The sequence below is a fragment of the Condylostylus longicornis genome, unplaced genomic scaffold, assembly GCF_029603195.1.
Source record: "Condylostylus longicornis isolate FDR11 unplaced genomic scaffold, ASM2960319v2 ptg000119l, whole genome shotgun sequence".
Lineage (NCBI taxonomy): Eukaryota > Metazoa > Arthropoda > Insecta > Diptera > Dolichopodidae > Condylostylus > Condylostylus longicornis.
The window spans coordinates 1,457,165-1,477,126 of NW_026578087.1; the positions used below are offsets into that span (position 1 = coordinate 1,457,165).

General features: G+C 20.8%; 1 protein-coding gene across 13 annotated transcripts in view; it reads right to left on the bottom strand.

Annotated features, from left to right (window-relative positions):
- LOC129614807 (gamma-aminobutyric acid receptor subunit beta) overlaps nucleotides 1–19,550 on the bottom strand; it is a 73,474-nt gene extending 53,924 nt beyond the window's left edge. For 5 of the 13 annotated variants that reach the window (XM_055529698.1, XM_055529696.1, XM_055529688.1 and 2 more), the window contains exons 1-5: nucleotides 19,190–19,550; nucleotides 14,267–15,330; nucleotides 12,843–13,196; nucleotides 12,413–12,622; nucleotides 5,803–5,900 (exon numbers count right to left, since the gene is read on the bottom strand). In XM_055529698.1, the coding sequence (XP_055385673.1) occupies nucleotides 5,803–5,900; nucleotides 12,413–12,549 (235 nt within the window). In that variant the 5' untranslated portion in view covers nucleotides 12,550–12,622; nucleotides 12,843–13,196; nucleotides 14,267–15,330; nucleotides 19,190–19,550. Of the gene's footprint in view, nucleotides 1–3,111; nucleotides 3,180–5,802; nucleotides 5,901–12,412; nucleotides 12,662–12,842; nucleotides 13,197–14,266; nucleotides 15,557–19,189 lie in introns of those variants that run through there. The other 8 variants (XM_055529697.1, XM_055529695.1, XM_055529687.1 and 5 more) reach the window with 5 other exon arrangements.
- Nucleotides 19,551–19,962: the final 412 nt, after the last annotated feature.

The window sequence follows — 19,962 nt, forward strand, 5'->3', positions numbered from 1 at the left end:
TTGTACTTTTTTATTAAACCATGAAATTGTATTATTATATATTTGCTATACATTATATATACTATAATATATAGTATGTAAAATAATTGAAAAAAAAGATAAAATTATAAAATAGCAAAAACCTTTTTAAACCTCCTTATAGGAAATTATTTGAATTATATATAAATTTGTATATATACGAGAAAATTTAAGAAAAGAATTAACGCAAATATTAAGATTTTTATTAAATATTATATAAATATATGTTAATAAAAATATAGTAATAATAAATGTTTAATTAAATTAATTATTAATAATTAAATAATAATAATTAAATATAATAAATAGGTATATATAATAACAAATTTTGCAAAATAAATTATAATAAATATATGGGTTTTTAAGAGTATATTATAGTGTTTAAATGTTTTGATTTGGTACTCACTTATATTAATTATATTATTCAATTATAAAATGTATAAAAAATATCAAGTGTACAAAATTTATTTCTTTTGAAATTTTTTTTTTCATAGATTTCCTTTATCGTATTTCTTTAATTGTAAATTATAAAAAGTAAAAAAACGCAAAATTTAATGTATGTGTACCTTTTGCTAAAATATATTTTTTTTAATATGTATATGTAAACTTAAGTATACTTTTTAGCAAAATTAAATATTATATAAAATATATAAAAAAACTTACAGCACGATGCAGAATATTTAAACTATGTATTTTAAATTATTATATATATTTTTTTTGTGTTTTTTGAAATGAATAAAAAAGTTACGTTGTTAAAGATCAAATATGTATAAAACAAAAATTGCAAAAAAAAATATTCATAAAAATTGTTACGAGTATATGTTTTATGATAAAATTTTAACTCTATATAAGTATGTATATAACATGAAAATTTAGGAAATGGTATATAGAAATATTTAATATGTATTATATCTATATAAGAAGTATTGTCCTGTTTTCAAAATTGCAGTAATATTGTATAAATAAATAATTCAGTTTATATGAGTTAAATTATTGAATTTAATATCAAAACAATGAGGCTTATTCTAATTATCGAATATTGAATCACTAAGTGATAGTAATAATTATTGTAAAAAGTTCAATATTATAATTGTAAACCCAAATCTGTTCATACAAATCATTTGTGTCTATATTAAAGCTTTTGAAGCTCTTACGATTTAATATCGCTATCAGTTAGTGATTCGATATTCAGAATAAGCTTTAATATTACAGCAGTTTTTAAACCACGGTACACAATTATATGATAAAAAAAATTTAGTTTATTTAAACATTATGTTTATGAAAACAAAAATTTCATTATATATATATATTATACGTCTAAGAGTATATAATAGAAACATGGTATATAGGAGAAATATAGTAAAGTATATATATATATGGATTGAATATATTTCGTTATATTAAACTTATTTTCATATAATAATATGTAAAAAGGGATTGTGAAAAATGCAATATTGAAATGTGCGTTTTTGATAGTATAATATAGAAACATTTTTATATTATTATATGTATAATGGTTATCGCTTTTATTTATATAAAATTAAATGTATAAGAGATTTGAATAAAATTTAGAATTATAGTTTGAATTTTATTATTAAATTCAAAATTATTTTGAAAGATAAGAATATTGTTATATATATGATTTCCATCTATTTATATTTAAGTAAAACTTTTATTTTTGAAAATTTTATTAGAAAAAAAATTAAATTATATATATATATATATATAATTTAATAAATAGGATAAAATAGGATAAAATAAAATATATGATGACTTGCTTGAAATGATTAAATTAAGATTTTACAAAACAATTATTTTTGCTTGTTATCCAAATAAGATTATATTATACTTAAATTGAAAGCTGAGACCTTATTGAAATAATTGAGGTTATTGAAATGACAAATTTATAACAAGTATATGGAAAAGTTGGGAATTATGGTTTGCTAACTAAAAATATTTTTCTGCAAATATAAACTCAATTGAAATTTTGAAATTAAAATTCAATCGAAACTATATGTTATACTCACATAATATATTTTCAATAAGTGTGAAATGTATGTAAATGCATTTTAAATAAAAATTAATTATTTTTAATATTTGAAATTGATGTTATAGAAAAGTATCTGTTTTACTTTTCTGTTGTTCTATTCTTAAAAGACAAACTTAATTTATATTTTTATTTAATTATAATAAAAATAATTATGAAAATGTTATATAAAGGGAATGCATACTCTTTACTTTATAGAATTTATGTATTAATCCGATAAGATAAGTTAGAAAAAATGGACATTATAAGATTCATGATGAAAACTTTTACTAATCAATCAATGAACTTATTATATATTGTTATACAAATTGTTTAGTTTCTTAGAATTTTTAAAATATAATGTTGAAAAAACAAGAAAAAACTAATTAATGTTTTTAAATTGTAAATATATATTTGAGTTAAAGAGAAAAATAAAAAAATTAAAAAATATATTTGAATTTTTAATGTTTTTTTTTTGTTTTTTTTTTTTAAACAAAGTTTTAAGCTAAGAAAAAACAATATGAACAGATTATGTATAAAAAAAATATATTTTATTAAGTTTTTATTTTAATATAATTGAAACGTAACAGTTTAAGCAATAAATTATTGGAATATATAAGTATATACTTTCGAAAAACAAAAAAAACAAACGAATATTATAATATTAGGTATACATTAAACTAATAGGAGTCATTCAGACGATCACATAATTCAAAAAAAAAAAAAAATAAGAATTTAAGTAAAAAGTTTAATTATCAAAAAACGCATACAGAATCAAAAAGACAAACCAAATGAAAAAATAAAAAAACAAACAAAATTAAAATTCTTAAAATTTTAGAATATATAGGAAAAATAATTATTAAAATATTTTTTTTTTTAAATATTTATATTAATTTCTTTTTTCAAACATAAAAATATAAATTAGAATTAAAATTAAAATATTAATTGTATATTTTTAAAATAAGATTACTATGTAAAATTATAAAAATATTTTTTAAAGTATTTATATTTGGAAAAAAAAATAAAAGAAAAAAAATCAAAAAAAAGGTACATGGTCTTATTTGTACCATTTTGACTTCTGACAGCGAGCTGATCGATAGCACATACATGGTGACTCCAACTTCAACCGGAGGTCCTGAAACACGGATATAATAGACAAAAATAGTTTCATGGAGTGGAGTCTACACTAGCAGACAATATTATTAAAAAAAAAAATTAATAACAAAAGAAAGAAAATTATATATATTTATATATATATATATATATATTAAATATTAAAATATTTATTACACACTGTGTATATATATATGTTTATTATTAAAAAAAAAATGTTTATAAATTTTTATATCGTTGCTTTTTTTTATTATAATTTTAATTTTTTAATTAAATATATTCATTCACATTCTATATATAAATATATTACAGAGTATATGTATAAAATTTTATTAAGTTTTTCATTTTATCGAATTTTCCTTAACAAAATATTATTTATGTAAGTTGTGTATTTTGTTAATTAAAAAAAAAAAAAACCAAAAAATACATATACAATTAAATAAAATTCGAAAATGAAAAATAACAATAGTTAAAGGTAAAACAAACCAGAATTTTGTTCATTTCTATAAATTAGCAAAATGAATTTAATTTTATTGAAATTATTGAATATTTTGATTGTATAAGCATAAAAAGCTTTAAAAAAACTTATTATATGCAATATCTTGAATTTCGAATTTTCGAACATAACAATTTACGTTTGAACTGAAGCGTTTTGCCTTTCTATTTTAAATGCTTATGACTTATTCATAGTCAGTACGGTCGTGATTTTTCTTCTGTCACATTCACAATAAACTATTTTTAAGTTACAATTACAATTATATTACAATAAATTTTTAATTCATTTTAATAACTTGAGTCATATTCATAATACTTTCTGAAACTATCTTGTCTTATCTACTTTCCGAAACTATCTTGCCTTGTCGTCTGCGTTATTTAATTTGTCCGGTTGTTTCAAAACATAAGAACTTTGCATAAACGCAGTATATGGTGATATATAGCGAAAATTTGCATTTATAAAAATCTCTATAGCTTGAGATCCATTTGTTGAGAAAACATTTCTGGGCTCTGTTTTTCATTCATATCGTCATCCTAATATTAATAATTTCGTAATTCTTTCCTGAGTATTAATTTTCATTTTGCTAATATTTTTTTCAAATGTCATGTGTATATTTACAATTTAAAGGGTAAAAAAAATAATTGTAATTTACAAAAAATAAAATTAAAATAATTTTTCGTAAATTTATTAAAAATAAAATTTTGTTCTAAAAAAATAAAAAATTAAACAAAAACGTCTTTATTATATGAAGTTAAATTTATAATATAAAATCGTTCATAATATATAAAAAATAATCTAACCAAAATACGTTGATTTAAATATTTTCAAAAACATATTTGTACATATATTATGTATTTTATAATATGTATAAATGCATATACATAAATATTTATAATTAAATTTATGTAAAAATAAATATTATATATATAGAGGTATTTTAGTTAATATTAAATTTATATTATATAAGTAAAAATATTAATGTAAAATATTAACATAAATGAAAACATCAAACATAAAAATCAAAAATATTAAAAAAATATATTTGGATATTTGCTTCGAAAATAAATATTATTTTAAGATTATAATTTTATATATATATATGTATGTATATATATTATATTTATATATATATACATATATATATAATATGTTTTTTTAAACTATACTTTTATGAATATAAAATATCATTCGTTTTATTTTTTTTCTAAAAATTGTTATATATCAATATAAGAGCATTTATACATATATACGTTTATATGTATAGATGCCTTTTTGCATTCCTTAAAACTTTTTTCATAAGATGATTAATAAATATTATAAAAAAAAATAATATTTTAAAGATAAGAAAAATAATATAGTCAAAGATGACTTTTGCTGAAATTCTATATTCACATACGGATCTTGCTCTGACTTTAGCTTAAAATTGTTACGTGTATAAAATACTACGCAAATGTCTGTCAATTTTTGAAAGTATAATATTTTAAATGGACAATCTTTGACAAATTTAATTTAATAAAATATTTTAGTCGATTTAATTATGGTACATATTATTAGAGTTATCAATCTAAAAAATTTTTATAACGATATTTTTAAATAAAAATTTAATTTCAATTGTCAAACTTAGCGCATATTCAAAAAGGTATTTCGACATTTACTTTTGTATTTTTGACAGAAATTTAATATTTTGACTTGCTTTTTAAAGTCAAATATGTTGATAAATAACTCATTCACTTAATGTGATTTTTTATAAGATTTTATATTTGATTAAATTTTCCTGATTTATACATTATATAAGATATTATATTTCATAAAACAAGATTTTATTAAATCTATCTCTAAAAACACTAATATTCATTAAGACAGACAAATCAAAATAATAATAATAAATCATAAAGAAGTCACCCTTATTATTTTCGACATATTCGTTTTATTATTCTAAATGAAAGTTCTCCGTCGTATTATTTGAAAATTTATTGTAATATTGTAATACAATATTTCGTATATTTATTTTTTATGTGAAAAAATATTTATATTCTTAATTCCCAAACCTTAGCCAAAAAACTGTTTTTACAATATATTTAAAAGCATTTATTTTATATTTCATTTTAATTATCAAATAATAATAATATTTTTACGCAAAATTACGTACCTCTATAATTGGGTCTTACTCTTTTATCATAACTAACACTGAAGGAATCCAATATAGCGGATATGTTAACATCACCCAACATGCTGCCACCTCCAGTCCTAAAATTATTAAATTTATATTTTATATTATTTTTGTTTTAATTAAAAATAAAAAAAATTTAATCAATATAATAAGATTCTCTATAAGTATGTATATGTATAACATGAGTTTGAATTATTATGCTCATATGCTTATCGGTAAGAGTTACCTACGTTACCTACACGTTATTTCATAAATCTTTATACGTCTTGTTATTTCTAACAGTGAGAAATGCAAACCCAAATTCAACTGTAAAATCTACGTTCAACGACTAAAATTTTTTTTAAACATCTTTCAATTGTTCTTGGTTTATTTGGGAAAAATAATTAATAAAATAATAAAAGAAAAATAATTGTTTGTACGTAATTGTCGTATGTTAATACTATTGCATAATAAACAAAGAGCGAATATAAACAATATAGGTGTATATTAAGTAAAATACAAGGCTATATTTAATATGTAATTTGTGTATAAATTTTATGTACAGTTTCATAATTTGCTGAAGTTAAATTAGGTTTTGAAAAAAAAAAATAAAATAAAAGCTCTTTGTTTAGGGTGATTTAACATACCAGATATACTGTTAAAACTTTCATTTTATTTAAATTAATGTTACTCAGTTAATAAAACGTAAATACATTTGTGTTTCAAATATTATAGAAGGCTAAAGTAACTTTGAAATATCAATTATTTTTGTTAATGTATAAATACATAATACTATTTAACCTGGTATCCTAAGTAGGTTAGTGGTGCATAATAGTGACCTCATACACCTACCTTGTTTTCTAGTTTATTGTTATTACGTTTAACTGTGAATAATGATTGTTATAAATAATATGTTCATAGGGTGATCCCGAACTCGTGTCAAAACTTTCTAATACAGGTAATTTGTTCTAGTTTTTTATGAACATTACTTAATGGTTTATTGGTTTTATTGGGTTAAATAGATTTTTTAAATATTGAAGATGTAAATTTTTAAACACACATGTTCATATTTTGTAACATTTACTAGAAAAATTATAAAAACCAAAGCAGACGAACCCAAATGCTATTGTATAACTTTAAAGGAGCTTATGACGTTTATTTACAGGAAAATTGACAAACAAAATATAAGCCAATTTGACGTTGACAGCTACTGTTAACAGTTTTAAAAATCGTTCTTGACAAATTTCAACTCATTTTTAAAGGTATAGAATAAATCAAATTAAGGTTATTTCATTATTTTTGTTAATTAATAAAAATTTTTATTTATAATTTTTGCATTATAAGAATTGTGATGATGAAATATTTTAACTTGCTGGTAAAATTAATTAAGATCTATGTATGTAATATAATATTAATTTAAAATTTAATGGAATAAATCTAATATGTACTTGGTTCTATAATAATTCACTTAAAATTAGAGTTAATAAGAAAGTTGTTGGTATTTACAATATAAAATGAAATTTGTGTAAAATCTATTTAAAATATTACGGTAGTTAAAGAAAACTAACATTATACAAATTTATTTTGTAAGAAAATATAATAGTTTACGCCTTTCAGAGGTCTACCATACTATAATTTCCGTCTTTTTTCCTTATTTTTCTTTTTGGATATTCATAATATAGGCAGATTAATATAGAGCACGCTATATATGTATAAGTAGCACGTAACTGAACCGTTTTGAATTATATTAGATTTTGTTTATTAATATCCTTGAAGTTATACTCTATGTGTATATATATATACGTATATGTATATGTTTTAAGAGAATATTTTAGATAAATTTATTTATAAATGTAGTTATATACATACATGTACACATAATAAACATATACATATTTATACAACATATTATTTTGGACAAAAAATTTGTAAAAAAACTCCTTGAATGTTAAATACGAAAAAGGTGAGCTCGTATCGATAAAATGTATCGATACAAATAAATATACAAATATATACAGTAATTGTTTTATAAAATGTATATACATATTAATATATCTATATATTATATGACATGTACTTTTATTACCTATTAAGCTTTTAATGAAAAAAAAATTAAAGAGAAAGAGAAAGACATGCTGTTATCCTTGCAATACAGAAAACTACTTGAAAATTATATTAATAAAAATTAGCATAAATTTTATGGAGGTTGTTAAAAATATATAATGATCATTTTTCTTGTTATTTATACTTACATATTATGTATATTTATATAAATTATTGTTATGTATAAATTAACAAAGTAGTTTCGTGTATTTTTTATTCAATTACACACAGGATTTTTACAAAAAATTGTTAATAAAATATATACACATATTAAGTGTATATATACACATATATAAACCCTTAATATTAGACATGTACTCTACAATTAATTTTGGTCATTCTTGTTCCTTAATAAAGAATTTGTAAGAATCGAAATGTATGCAGTAATGTAGGTTAAATTGATACCAATAATATAATGATTGAACTTTGATATTTTTACACTATATTGTTTGTTTTCGATTTTTAAATTTCGATTATACAGTTTCATATTATTTAATTTTTAAAATTGGTTTGAATCTTAAATAACGGTGAAAACTATTGCTTTAAGGCAACCGTTCGGAAATTTTTGTGGTGTGTGGGCAAATATGTACTATGTGAGCATTAGTATGGCCCGCTCGGGTTTATTACATTACCTACTTACGAGAGGAAATGACATTTTCAACTAACTTTCGATTGATTGTTTTGTTTTGACAAATAATATGAATATTATCTATGAAAAAATTTTCAAATTTTAATAATCTCAATCGATTTTTTCATGTAAGCAGAATGATGGACCGCATTTTGAAGTTGAATTGGCCTCACTTTACCGACGGTAATTAAATTTAAGAGAATTTAAGAGAACCAAATAAAATCGGAACAGTCAAATACCATAATTGTCAGTTTACATACTTAGTTGTTTAAATTAACATACATACATATTTAATTAATATAGTGTGATGTTTTATTACGAATATTATACAATAATAGTATCAATTTGAAGGATTTAAAGAGTATGTGAAAAAGTAAATAATAGTAAATATAAAAAAGTAAATAATAGTAAATAATCAAATAACTGCAGTATATTGATTTTTTGTATACATGTATATTTGTAAATCAATATAAATTATTTTAACAGGAAAATTTGCATAATTTATTGCATTTTGAATTTCCATATAATAATAACGAAAAATAAGAAGTATTTTAATACATATGTAAATTTTATAGATTGAAAAATTTTAATAAAGAAAAGAATGTTGAATTATATATGTATGTACTCGTATGTAATATTGATAATGAAGAAATGAGGAAACGAATTCTATTCTCAGCATTTATAAATTATCATATTGCACCATGCAATAATTTTGAACGATTACTTTTATATATTTGAAAATATCTTTAATTTTTTGATAATTATATGCATGTATATTATTATTATGCATAAATTGAAGCTGTTATAATATTTCAGAAATCATTATTGACTAACTGTTAGAAACTTAATATTGAAATAAATGTTATGTTAAAACAAAATGGCTTTAAAATATACGATTACTAAATATAGAATTTTCTTTTCATTTACAGATTTATGATATTAATTAATTGATATATCAATTCATATACGATATTATTTGGTATACAATGAATGAATTGTTTACACCATTTACAAAACGTTAAATTATATTATGATTAATTTTACTATCGACATTATTTTAATATAGAAGCTAATTTATATAACATCAATCATATTGTATAAATAAAGTTAATTAATTTGGTTGTATAAAGCTTAAATTAATTATGATAACGTTGACAGAAGGAAACAACTCAAGTTCTAAAATGTAGTTGAATGTGAGTACTATGAAAAATAGTGAATCATAAAATTATATCCTTTTATGGTGTATTTTAATAAATAGATAAAAGAAGAATTAATTATGTTATTTAACATTAAAGATATTCATTTCTTATTAAGAAATCATTATTAAACGTAAATAATTAAAGTCAAATTGAAGTCATAAAATTAAATGAATGTATTTTATATTCGAAAGTTTGTTAATTGGGAAAAGATATAAGATGAATATTGTGAATTGATTACTGCTTTATTTTGAATTAAAGCTTATCAGTCGAAATTTTACTTTTCTTTTGTAACTAGTAATTTCCTGTAACAATTAATACCCAAACCAGATAAGTTACAAGTATTATATTAATGAAGATTTTTGAATAGGTGACATTTTTTTTTTGACAGAAAATAAAAATTTATGGTATTATGAATATGTACATATTTTTCAATATAACTGTACATACTTCTTTTATTATTTTGAATTTAAAATTATTTATTTATAAATATTTCTAAATCTATTATATATACAAAGTTCATATGTATGTACCGTACAGTGCAATAGGGATGAAATTAAGATATAAACAATAAGTAAATAAAAACTGGTCATAGACGATAAAAAGGATTATATAGAAAAGATTTAAGATAATTGTAAAGAAAATAGAAAATATCTTAAAAAAATTAAAAAAAAAACAAGTGGTGTAATGAACAGCATATGAGCGATTTCTTTGTATATTTTCCGAATACAGGATTCCAACAACATATACCATTGGTTAGAGGGTCGAAAATGGTAAAACTTTTGTTCTGGATTAGGTGCGAAATCTCAAGAGTTTGCGAGATACAGGTATTTTAACGAATTATCACGAAATTTTTAGTTATAAAAAAGAGTTCGAAAAAGATAGGGGATTCAAACAAACAGTTTCTGAAAGATCTAGTGAAGGGCTTAAAACAAATACCTTCCGTGATTATGTATTTTGTGAACTTTCGGAATACCAATCATTCGAACTTTAGGAAAAATCAAATTTTTCCCTTTTTTTATTTTTTAATTTTTTTCTAACCAGGTAATTTCGTTCGAAATTTTTTGAAAATTTGAATTTTTTTTTACAGAATTTTGGCCACTTTCTCAAACTTTAATTTTACTCACTAAGTGCTGACAAATCTTTTATGATGCAGAAGATATAGCACGAAAACCAGTTCTATGTCAAGATTTTAAGGGCTCTATTAAAATGTAAAAAACCAAAAAATTGTCAATGAGTCTTGGTATAAAATGTCATAACAGTCTTGAAATTGAACTTAAATTACTTAATACAGCCCCCTATTGTTGCACTTCATCCAAAACGAAAAACTACATTTCTATTAAAACTAAAATATGAACTTGATGCGATTACAATACCGTACTACAAATTATATGCAATTCGTTTGGTATATAAAAAATACTAATATTAGATATAACAAGTGAATCAAGTACTCTCAACTTGAAATCTAAGGGTTCTTTTCATATAGTGTTGCTTTTTCCTCTTGAATTTTCTTTTATATTTTGACGTACCACAAATTACATTATTATATCCATTGTGAATTTCATTATAACTTTTATATACTCGTATTATAGCAAATATACAATGAAATATTTGTTCAATGTAAACATTATATTAGCAATTGTTATAACAAAGTTATACATATTATGTATGTATATGTACAAATGAATATTAACTTGTTCACAAAATGTTTATTACATATTTTCTTTCATATTGAGTTACTCTTCTTTTTATAATTAAAGCTTCAGAAAAATTATTATTAGATAATCAAGTTCCTCTGAGTATATCACATCTGAGTGTGACGTAAATCAGCGGGTGAACAAAGTTAAATAGATATTCAGAGTGAAATTATTTTTATCTATAAAGAGTAAAAATTTTATTTCATAGTTAAAAAAAAAAATTAAAATTTAAAGGCTAGAAAGGTAGAGCTTTAAAATGTTTTTAAAATATTCAACAAAATAGTAAAATTTGTTAAAATATAAATAAAATCCCAATTAAATTTGTAATGGTTTTTACTATAAAAGAGAATAATATTTGAAGAAAGAGAAAAAGAGACAGGTATAAAATAATCAAATATTCACTCGATTATTGTTTGGATTTCATTATATTTTTAGCGACCGCATTGCATACAACAAATGAGGTTTTGGGAAACGCACTTCTACATAGTAGGAAAGCGTAAATAAAGTATTTTTCAAGAGACGTCGGTCTGTCGATCTGTGTGTGTTTACACGTGTATCTCAAGTTCGGTTGAACCGATTTTGATGAATTTTTATGTGTATGGGCTTGATCAACTTTTGGGATATATCAGATCTCGGGAACTGGACCTTTCTGCGAGCCAATTTTACATTTTTGCGTCTATAAAGAGAAATTATCGACCAATTTTCTATAAAATTTATTAGGAATAGATTTTTTTTTTGATTTTATACATTTTGAATTTTTTGTTTAATTATTTTTACGAATTACATGCCAGCATTGTTCTAAATTTTATAAACTTATTACACTAAATTGGATATTGTACACTAAGTCCTCGAGATACGACATCTTCTAATACGACAGTTTGAATTACGACATAAATTTCTGGAACCAAAAGTGTCGTATCTCAAGGACTTAGTGCATATTAAATTAAAATAAAAAGATATTTTATAAAAGAAAAGCAAATACTTACGCTGCATCTACAGCGGCTAATTTTTTTGTTGGTTCTTGTAAATAGAAGGCAATATTAAATGCCAGCCATACTGTTATTAGTTGAGCCTTAGGTATAAGTGATGGCAGCGTTAAATAGTTTTCATAATGGAACAACATTTTGTGTGGTATTTTTTTTTTGTTTTTTGTTATTTTTTTTTAATTATTTATTATTTTCTAATTTCTATTATATCTATATTATGTATATATATATATATAAATATTTATATATCTATATATATAAGTTATGTGTATATATATTATATGTATGCATATATGTTTATATTAATATAATATGTTTATGTATGTGTGTAAAATATAATATTTAATATTATATTATTTTATTTATATATACATATACATATGTGTAAATACATATATATAAATATATATATAAATATACGCATATATACTGAATAAGTTAACGATCCGTTGTTTTTTTTATAATTATATTTGTAATTGTAATTTTACTCTATAACTAAAAATATTTTAAAAACTTGCTTTTTTTTTTCTTTTATTTTTTGAATGTTTGATTTTTTATATTATTATTATTTTTTTGTTTTTATATTTTAGTTTTGTTGTTTTTGTTATTTTTTTATTAATTACACATATGTTACGTTGAAACTATAAGTTGCTTACAATAAAACGAAAAATCCTTTTTTTTGTTGTTGTTAAATTTAATGTATGTTATCGCTTTAGTAATCCTTTTAGTTGTGTTATCATCGTTTTTGGTTTGTATTTTGGTTCATAGGATTTTTTGTTCTCTGCTTTATTTTTCATATGAAAAACAGAATAAATTAGTTCTCTTTTTTAAAAACGTTTTATGTATTACATGTATGAGTGTGTGTATTAATGTTATGGTATGCACATACGTACGTTTTAATTTTATAAAGATTGGGCTTAAGATTTTAAATTGAATTTATTAAAATTAATAAATTTCGAATTTTGCTTTTACAATTACATTTTTTGTATTTTTAAGACTTTGCACATTTTATTATAAATTTTGAGTTAAGAAAAAAAAATTTAAATTTTACTTGAAAAATTTGTGGGGGTGAGAAATTTATTGATTTTAATAATAGACACAATTCCTTTTCATGTAAAATAAATTTTGTGAGACATTTCGAATTAAAATCTCTATATAGCTATATAAAAATGTAATCAAAATTTTGTGATCGCTCCTCACTAACAAATCGGTCATTGGATCACCATGGCTCCTTTTCAAAATTATTCAGAAACCGGGTCTTTCTGATTCTGTCTAAACAACTTTCTGATCAACGGGGTCTTTCTGATACTTTTTCGGAAGCAATGTTCCACTAAAATTGAAAGTTGATAAATGGGCCCATATCCGGAGCTATTGATTGAATGATTTTAACGAGGTCTACAATATTTGTTTCGAGAAATTTTTTGGAAGTTAGTCAGATTCGGAAAAACGAATTCAGTACAGAGGTACATGCACAGTGCAGATTTTGCTTAATTTTTATGTTATAGATTTTGTAAGTTATGAGTAGGCTTCTTTTGAATCACAGAGCAGTTCTTAAGATTCTTGAAAATTTAAAAATGAAAAACACATTGTATAATTCAATTGCTTGCAGAGATGTCACCAACATCTCATTTTTCTGGGATGCTCACATATATATGTGACGAGGTCTGTGATAAAGCCCATTAGTCTCTTGCACAAATTAAAATTATAGCAAACACAGGTTTTTTGGTTTTGAATACTAAACGTACTTATATGCAAGCTTTAAGGTTTTGCTAAATGTTTTTGTTAAAATTTTAGTTTCTGTTAATAAACTATAGAATTTTGAAATTTTATGGTAAAAAATAATTAATTATTTACTTTATTTTTCTTTCAATTTCGTTGCAGCACCCTTGATATTAATTTTACTTTGCTTTCTCTAATATTTTATATGTAAAATTTAATTGTTTTAATTTCTTAGATTTTAGTTTTATTGTTTTTCGTTTCTGCTTGATTAAAAATTTAGAACTAGGACATTTTTTTTATTCATTTTAGTCACAATTTAACTTCATTTTTTTTTGTTTTTTTTTGGAACAATCGAATTAAATAATTTTTTTTACTATCAATTTTTTTGTCTTACTTTGTCTTTACTTTTTTTTTTTGATTTATTTTTCGAAAATTAAAAAAAAAAAAGTGGTCGATGTCGACGACAAAGACGTAAGTGGCAACGACTGCGACGACGACAACGACAGCAGTTGACTACGTTTTATAGTGCATTATCAGTTTATTAAATGACAAAAACACAAATTTATAATATTTTGAATTATTTGTCACCCAATTGTCGTTTGATTTAATTTAAAAGAGTTCATTTCACCGTTTGCATTGTTTAAAATTAAAATTTATAAATTTATTATTTAATTTTATTAAAAAAATTTTGGACATCATTTTTAGCTATTTTTGTAATTTTATGGTATTTTTTTATTATTTTATGTTATTTTTTTTAGGTATTTCTTTTGTTTTAGTTTGTGTGTAAGTGTGTACGTTTTATTTCTTCTTATTCATAATTTTTTTTATGTATTTATATTTAAAGATTAACACAGATTTTTAACATTTCTTTTTATGTTTTGACTTAGAGATTATGTGGTATATTTTACATGTATTTGTGTGTGTGTATGCGTGTATTTTTTAAGTTACAATTTTTTATCTAAAATGTTATTTTAAATTAGAGCGTAGTATAAAAATGTATTTTTTTTTTGTTATTATTTTCAATGTATTTTTTTTAATTTAATTGTCATTGTTGCGTTTTTTTTATATTTTTCTTCACTTTTATTTCTTTTTGTTTTATTTTACATTCTAATTGTAATTTTATTAAAATTTATTTCATTAATTTTTTTTTAATAAAATTTCCATTTATCTATTTTATTTAAAGAACTGATGAACTTAAGCTGCAAAGAAGAAACAAGGAAAAAAATATTGTAATTTAAGTGTTTCCCAATTGCACGGTCATGTAGTAGAATAACTTGTAATTTTAATCCCAATCAACATCATTCACATTTTTATTAAATAATAAAAAAATTTTTAATTTTCAAGAATTTATGAAAAAATATTTTGCTATGCAAAAATATTATTTTAGTACATTTCTGTTAAAAATATTCTAAACGACTGGGAAAAATCTGGGCGGGACAAAGAAAAAACTTTTTGCAAAAAAAAAAAATATCCTTTCTAATATAATAATAAAATCTCCTTTTAATGTACACAAATTATATGTATACTTGGAATATTTTTATAAATATGTATGTATGTATGTAAAAAATTATAAATTATAAAATATAAATGTAAATTTTGTTAATGTATTAGTGTTTGGGTTGTTAAAAAAAAGCTCAATATATTTTCAGATGTATGTATAATAGTATAAGAGAACTTAACAAATTTTTTGTTATACCCGTTACAATCTACTAATTTCTTTGAAATTTTCAAATGGGCTTTAATAAAGAAAAAAAAAAATTGTTAATATGTAGTACTCGTATACAAAAGAAAACCAAAAAAGAAGCAAAGGTTTTTTTTTATACTTTCTTTTCTTTTTCGGTGTATATCAAATTTCTAATGCTTTCGTTAGCCTTTTTTTCCCTAATTTCATATTTTTTTGATTTTGGTGTAAATTTAGAGAAGGTTTATAAATTGTAATATGAGAGAAGAGAGAATAAAAAAATTTTTATTAAATTTTTTAAATTTCAATTAAATTTTTTTTTATTTTTATTTTACAATTGTATTTTAATACTGTTATACTATTAAAATTTTAAAAAAATTGAAAAATTTAAAAGATTTAATAGAAAAATTTTCGCATCCTTCTTAATTTTGCCTTGAATTTCTTTTCACTTTATGTATACTATGTCAATTAAGTACGTCTTCAGTAAAATATTATATAGAAATTGTATACATAGCCGTACGTAATTTATAATAAATTTGTATAAATATGGCATTTGTTCAAGGAAAAGTAGAAAAACAAAATCAAAAATTTAAAAGACTTGGCTTCCCAATTAATTTACAAAAATCTTTGATTAATATTAATCGATTTGTATAAATAAACGATTTATATGAAAATGTCAAATAGGGGTAGTAAAGATAAATTTAAGTTGTCTTTATATGATGACGTTTATTTTGTATAAAAAATTTCAATAATAATTAATTTTAGTTTTTCATTAATAAAAAAAATTAATTAAACGAATTAATCGAATATTAAAATTTCTAATAAAACTTTTGAGTTTTAAATGAAAGTTTTCACTTTTAAATTGAAAAACGTCCTTGAATTCCAAAATGCAGTAATACTGGTCATTAAAAGTGGATTGTTGAAAATAAAGCTACTTTTATTTATATATTAAAAATTTCGGATTTAATTGTATAAATTAAAAATTAATAGATAATATTAATTATAAATTTATTAGATTTCTACGGTATAGAATTGTAAATTTGTTCTTTGAGCACAATTTTTAATATAAAATCTGTGATAGATTTAAAATTTTTAATTTTAAAAATATAACTTGAGGTCAGCAAACTTTTTAGATTTATTAAGAAAATTTAAGAATGTAGTTTAATATAAAATGATATGTAATTATTCGAATGAAGGTATTTATAAAAATATCCTTAATATCCTTAACATTTAATATGTTATAACTTGGTATAGTTGATATAAAGGATTTTCCACATAATGTAATCTTCACACATTGTAAATACAATATACATGTGAAATTAAATTGATAATCCAAAAAGTACGCTATTTTACAAAAAAATTCAATTTTCAAAAACTAGAATAGAAAATAAGGAATGAAAATATAAAATTTTCCGAAAATATACACACACACACAATTCAAAAAATAAAATTGGAACTATAAATGTACATATGTGTGTATATAAATATGTAATAAAGAATATCATATGTAACAATTATATATATACGTATATATCATATGTGAATAGATATACCTATATCCCATTATATTGCATATTGAGAATTATAAATATATGTACATATTTTATACATTATGTATGCGTAAGCAATGTATTAAATATTTTATCAATATTTACTAAGTTCAAATTTTACTTTATTACAATATGTTTTTTAAGCTTAGAATACTGATACTTCGTTTTACATGAATATATGAATGTATATAGTGTGTTTATATATTAAATATGTGATATATATATATGTGTATATATAAATATATATATTTCATTTAAATACACACATGTGTTTTGCAATGGCACATCTATTATATTATATTGTATTAGCACATATATATATATATATACACATACTATATATTCATATATATAAATCTTGTATAGATATATATATATAGATATATCTTCGTATATATATATATATATATATATATACATAAGTTCCCTTTTTTGTGTATACTTTTTTAATATTTTTTGCATTTATATACAATTTTTTTGTTGAATGTGATTTAAATTGCAGATATATGAAAAGCTAATTTTAATTTAAAATTAATTTATGTGTATATATATATATATAGAAATAATAAATAATTATTTTTTTTTGTAGAAGCATTCAAGTAAATTTACGTATACAAAATTCAATATATATCACATTTTTTTGTTTTTTTTTAGGTATGTAAAGTATGCTGTAATAAAATGTTTATCATCCTTCTAATATATGTATATATATATTGTATATACATATATATATATATATATTCAAGTATAAATAATGAATATTTATAAACAATATATTATTTAATTTTGTTGTAATTATATATATCACACAATTTCATATGATATATACATATATACTAATATATACCAACAATAATTTTTTTTTTTATAAAAGAAAAATTTAACGTAATATTTAAGTGTAATTTTTAATAATTTTTTTTCCTTTTATATTTATTTTATTTTTTTTTGTTTCTTTTTTGCATATAATTTGTAATTATAAATCTGTAAAGGAATACACGTATATATATGTGTATAAAGATACCTTAGGTATACATACTTAAATTTACACTTAACAAAAAAAAAACAGAAAAAAAAACAAAACAAAATCGGTGTAATAATACAAGGATAAAGTTTTAAATGTTTAACAGCAGAGGAGCAGTAGCATAAGCAGAAGCAGCAACAAAAGCAGCCACCTTTTTGACTTGAACCTTTTTCTTTTTGTATAACACTTGATTAGTACAGAAGAGAATATTTTTTTTTGTATTTATTTGTATATAAGTTATGATATATATCTATTTATATATATATCCAAATATAGTCGTAGTGCAAATATATTATTATTATTCCATTTCATATATATATTATGATCCAATATGTGTATGTATGTGTGGTTTTGTATAAACTGTTAACAAAATATTGTTAAATCGTTGAAAATATACACGGATTTCACGTACAATGAAATATGAAAAAAAAAATGTTAAAGAAAGAAAGAAAAAAAGGAAAACAGGACAAAAAAAAATAAAAAGGGAAAAAAATAGAATTTGAGCTTGCGCTAAGCTTTTTTGTGATATTTTTAAGGAAATTTAATGGATTAGGTTCCTTTCTTTCTCTATACATTTTTTTTTTTTTTTGGTGTACATTAAAAGGAGGAGAAAGAACCAAAGAGGAAAAAAATAAATGTAGAAATTTGCATGTAGATACATAATTTTTTTTTCGCGTATATTGAAAAAAATTAAAAGTAAGAAAATTGAAAAAAAATTTTTTTTAAAGGAAAAAAAAAAATCACAATTTTTTTTTTTCAAAATGTTTTAAATCATTTTTGGTTTTTAAATTGAAAATTTTTCATACTTTTATAGAAATTAAAATTTTTTTTTGTTTTTTTACTTTTTTCTATTATTAAAAATTGTATAAAAAATGAATTCCCTAAATGTGTGTATTAGATTTTTTTTTTGTTGAAATTATTAAAAAAGTGTTTTTCTTTTCCTCTTTTTCTTTTTTTGTTCTAGTGTTAAGAAAGTTTCTTTATTTTTTATTATTTTTCGATTAGTTTCTTAGTTTAGCACACTTAAAAAAAAAATCACTTTGAAATTTTCCATTTTTTTTCTTGTGTGTCCTTTAAATTTTTTTAAATAGTTTTTTTTTTTTTTTTGATTTTCTTGATATTGTGTGATCTTTTGTATTTTCAGTTTATGGTCTATTACTCTACGGGTCTGATTCTAAACTGACTTAAATTTTGTGAAAGCTTGTATATTGAGTAGAGAAAGTTTTTGGTCTGTTTGTAATATAGGTGCGACACAGTGTGTTATATTAAGGACCTCAAAGCTTTTAGGATACTTTTTTTTTTCATTATTTTCATTATTTAGTATCACATATATATATATATATATATATTAATATTATATCACATATATATGTTATGTACATATTTATTATAAAATAAATAAATTGAGTAGAGAACCGGAGAACCAAAAAATTTTTTTTTATACACTCGTATGTATAGAGAATTTTTGTTTCTTTCTATGTGCCACATAATAAAATGTATGTACGAACGAAAGATGATGATGACGAAAAAAGGACAAAATATAAGTATGTATATAGAAAGATTTTATAAAATGTTATAT